The sequence below is a fragment of the Mastomys coucha genome, unplaced genomic scaffold (assembly GCF_008632895.1).
Source record: "Mastomys coucha isolate ucsf_1 unplaced genomic scaffold, UCSF_Mcou_1 pScaffold9, whole genome shotgun sequence".
In the NCBI taxonomy this organism is placed as follows: Eukaryota; Metazoa; Chordata; class Mammalia; order Rodentia; family Muridae; genus Mastomys; species Mastomys coucha.
In genome coordinates, this window is record NW_022196915.1 from 33059494 (window position 1) to 33062730 (window position 3237).

The window sequence follows — 3237 nt, forward strand, 5'->3', positions numbered from 1 at the left end:
CTACATAGTAAGACCCTGTCTGGAAGGGAGGGGAAAAAAAAACAGTAAAAACAAAGCTCTGCTTGAAAGGAAACTGTGTGTGTATGGATTGGATTTGGTTCAAAAGGAGAAAGATGCCTGCCAGGACTTAAGACACTCTGGGGTATCATGAAGCAAAAGGTGGGAATGAGTCTCCTAGAGTTGACACCTCTTTCTGCACAGGGCTGAGGCCCTGACACACTCCACAACAGGTGAGCAAAGCCAAGATGAGCCAGAGGTCCAAACCAAATTCTTTCATCTGATCTACTCCTTTCATCCACTGTTTCTGCAGGGCATGTGTCATCCAGATGGGAAAGGGTGCTGCTTCCTTGTTAACATTAAATCAGAATGGAAAACCATCTATCCTGCAATTACCATCTCTCTGCCATCACTCAGCTCCTGCCCCCACAATTTATACACCTCCAGTTGCCACCTCTGACTTTCAGTCTACCCCCAGCCCCTTCTTGACATAAAAAAAGGGATGGAACAGGAAATAAGATAGAAAGGTCTTAGTTTATCTTTAAAATAATGACTCATTTTATTTTCTTTTAATACGTAGTTATAAATATATTTGTCAAAATATATGATCAATATGGTCAAAACATTTGCACGTAAAGTCATAAATAAGGTCAAGGTGAGTGTTTAGGGTTTTTTTTTTTCTTTTCTGTCTTTCTTTTTTTTTTCTTTTTTCTTTTTTTAAGATAAAAGTCCAGCTATAGGGAAGCAGTTTGTGTGGAATGTGTGGGTGGTTGTATGGGAACATATGTGTGTGTGTGTGTGTGTGTGTGTGTGTGTGTGTGTGGTGTGTGTGTGTGAGTGTGTGTGTGAATCTGTCCTCCGAATTGCCTGATCTCAGCGGCACCCGCACCCCTCTACCACCATCTCCTGATAATTTTTCAACACCACCTTATCGTACTCATCCAGGTACAACATGGAAATGGCGCTCAGTTCAGTGGGGACACAACAGGCCTTAGGGATGCTAGAATTAACAGAGTTGACCAGGGTCTGCACAATGGCATGGTTAGTTGAGTTGAGGTGATCTGCCAGTGGAAAGGGACAGTCTCCATGGCAGTAGAAGGCCTGATAGCCGGGTGGGGCCACAATCCAATCATTCCAGCCCACGTCACTGAAGTCCACATAGAGTGAATGGCGACGGCAATTCTTATTCTTCTTCCTGGACCGCTGTGGGTGATGCTTGGGACTACGTTTGGCCCTCCGGCGGGTCAAGGTATGGCCCCGGCCATCATGGCCAAAAGTGACCAGGAGGGGCCGGAGTTGGGCCCAATCTCCACTCCCTTGAGGTAACGATCGGCTAATTCTGACGTGCTGGCCCTGGTGGGTCCGTGTCTGGTGGAGGTGAGTCACCTCAATGGCCAGCCCATAGTTGGGTTGCTTTTCCCGGGTCCAGCGAAGGACTGCAGGGCTCACATCAAAAGTTTCCCACCGTGTCACATTGTGATGGACTAGTCTGGTGTCCAGTAGTCGTGTGATGAGGTGTCCGGGCACCATTTCTGCTGGGGGCTTCATAACCTCATAAATGTTTATACGGTGGAAGCCCTGTTCCCAGTCAGGGCCCTGGTCCACCTGCTCCCGAAATAGCCGAAGCTCTGCCGAGGAGATCAACTCATTCTCTGGGATGCTGCTGAGGTTGAAGAGGAAACGAAAAGCAGAGCTCTCACTGGTCCCTGGGATGTTCTCCAGATGTTCTAAGCACAGTGGAAAAGGGAAAAGAAAAGGCCCATGAGCTTTTCTGAGACAAAAAAAGAAAAACAAAAAACAAAACAAAAATAGCGGAATTGGTCGAATTCTGCTTATATAGTAGAAACCTAAGGGGAGGAAATTACTGTGCCTTTTAATTTGAAGGAGCAGAGGAGTGAAGCAGCTAGCAAACCAACAAAACTTAGCTCACATTTGTCAAACACCAAAGACAGAAAGTATCTCCCAACCTCCTTTATATGCCTAATAATTTCCATGTGTCAACTCTTTTACTCCACCACCCTCGGACTCCCCTTTTAAAGCCCCCTCTTGGCTTTGTGTACAGTTTTCTTTACAAGTGGTTGTAAAGAAAAAGAGGGGCCACCCTCTTTCTCCCTCTCCACTTTCGAGTATGTTAGCAAACATTTCCCCAGCGATCCTGGAAACACAGAGCATGCCTTGTTGATCATGTTACAGAAGGGAAAATAAATTCCAACACAGTAATGATGCTGGAGGATTAATAACTCAGATTTACTTTGGAAAAGCAACATCCGCTAGGAAACATTCAGATCGTATTACAAGGCCCCTATTGAATAAACCTGACAAACACACAGCTGTAATATTAAATTCAGTAGGTGCTTTGAACAAAACGGGCAGAAACCCCGGCTTTGATATAGCTAAAGCACACCGCCGGGGCTAGCCCACGTCTGAGTGGTGTCATTCCGCTTCTCCCAACGTCCCACCTCCCCCATCACCACCACCACTTGGTCTCCAGAAAGTACCCTCAGAGGCAGCTCTGGAAATTTGAAGGTAAGCGGCCCGGTTCCACAACCTCCAGGACATCGGAGCTTTGATGTAACCTGAACTCTTCTTCCCCGGGGGCTTCCACAACCCCTTCAGCTTGCCCTGCCAGCTGCCCACCCACCCCCTCCGCCCCGACCCTCCACCCCACCCTACACCGTCAGGACTAGGAGCAGAAACTGACCTTCGTGATGGAAACTCCTCACAGTGTTGGCTCGGCTGGCGGGACGCTCGGGATACTCAAGCCCGGTTCCCTGGCTCTGCTCTTCCTCCTCCTCCTCCCCAGACTGGAGCCGGTAAAGATTCCTCATGTAATCCGGAATGACGGCGCTCTTGCTAGGCTGCGGACGACGGCGCAGCCCAAACATCTGTAGAAGTGTCGCCTCGAAGTCCCGCAGGAGCTCATGGCTCTGCCCTGAGCGGCGTCCTCCCGCGTGGCCCTGAATCTCGGCGACTTTTTTCTTCCCGGTCTCAGGTATCAAACTAGCATGGCTCGCGCCTCCTAGCAGGACTTGGCATAATAAAACGACCATCAGCATTCGGTTACCAGGAATCATGGTGTCTCTGGGGAGGGGGAGGGGGTGGAAGGTTAAAGAATAAATAAACACCGATCAATAGCGAGAAATAGAGATGTCTCTGCATATGCACATAGGGGTAGCAACCGAGGGTCAAGATGTAAAACAGGACCGAAAGATCAAGTTTGTGTTTTCTCCCTCACACCCC

General features: G+C 48.5%; 1 protein-coding gene across 2 annotated transcripts in view; it reads right to left on the minus strand.

Moving 5' to 3' along the window:
- Positions 1-531: 531 nt before the first annotated feature.
- Positions 532-3237, minus strand: part of Bmp4 (bone morphogenetic protein 4) — a 7085-nt gene continuing 4379 nt past the window's right edge. The window contains exons 3-4 of one of the 2 annotated variants that reach the window (XM_031362170.1): positions 2699-3078; positions 532-1724 (exon numbers count right to left, since the gene is read on the minus strand). In XM_031362170.1, coding sequence (XP_031218030.1) covers positions 871-1724; positions 2699-3071 — 1227 coding nt within the window. In that variant the 5' untranslated portion in view covers positions 3072-3078 and the 3' untranslated portion in view covers positions 532-870. The remainder of the gene's footprint in view (positions 1725-2698; positions 3079-3237) is intronic. The other variant, XM_031362169.1, reaches the window with a different exon arrangement.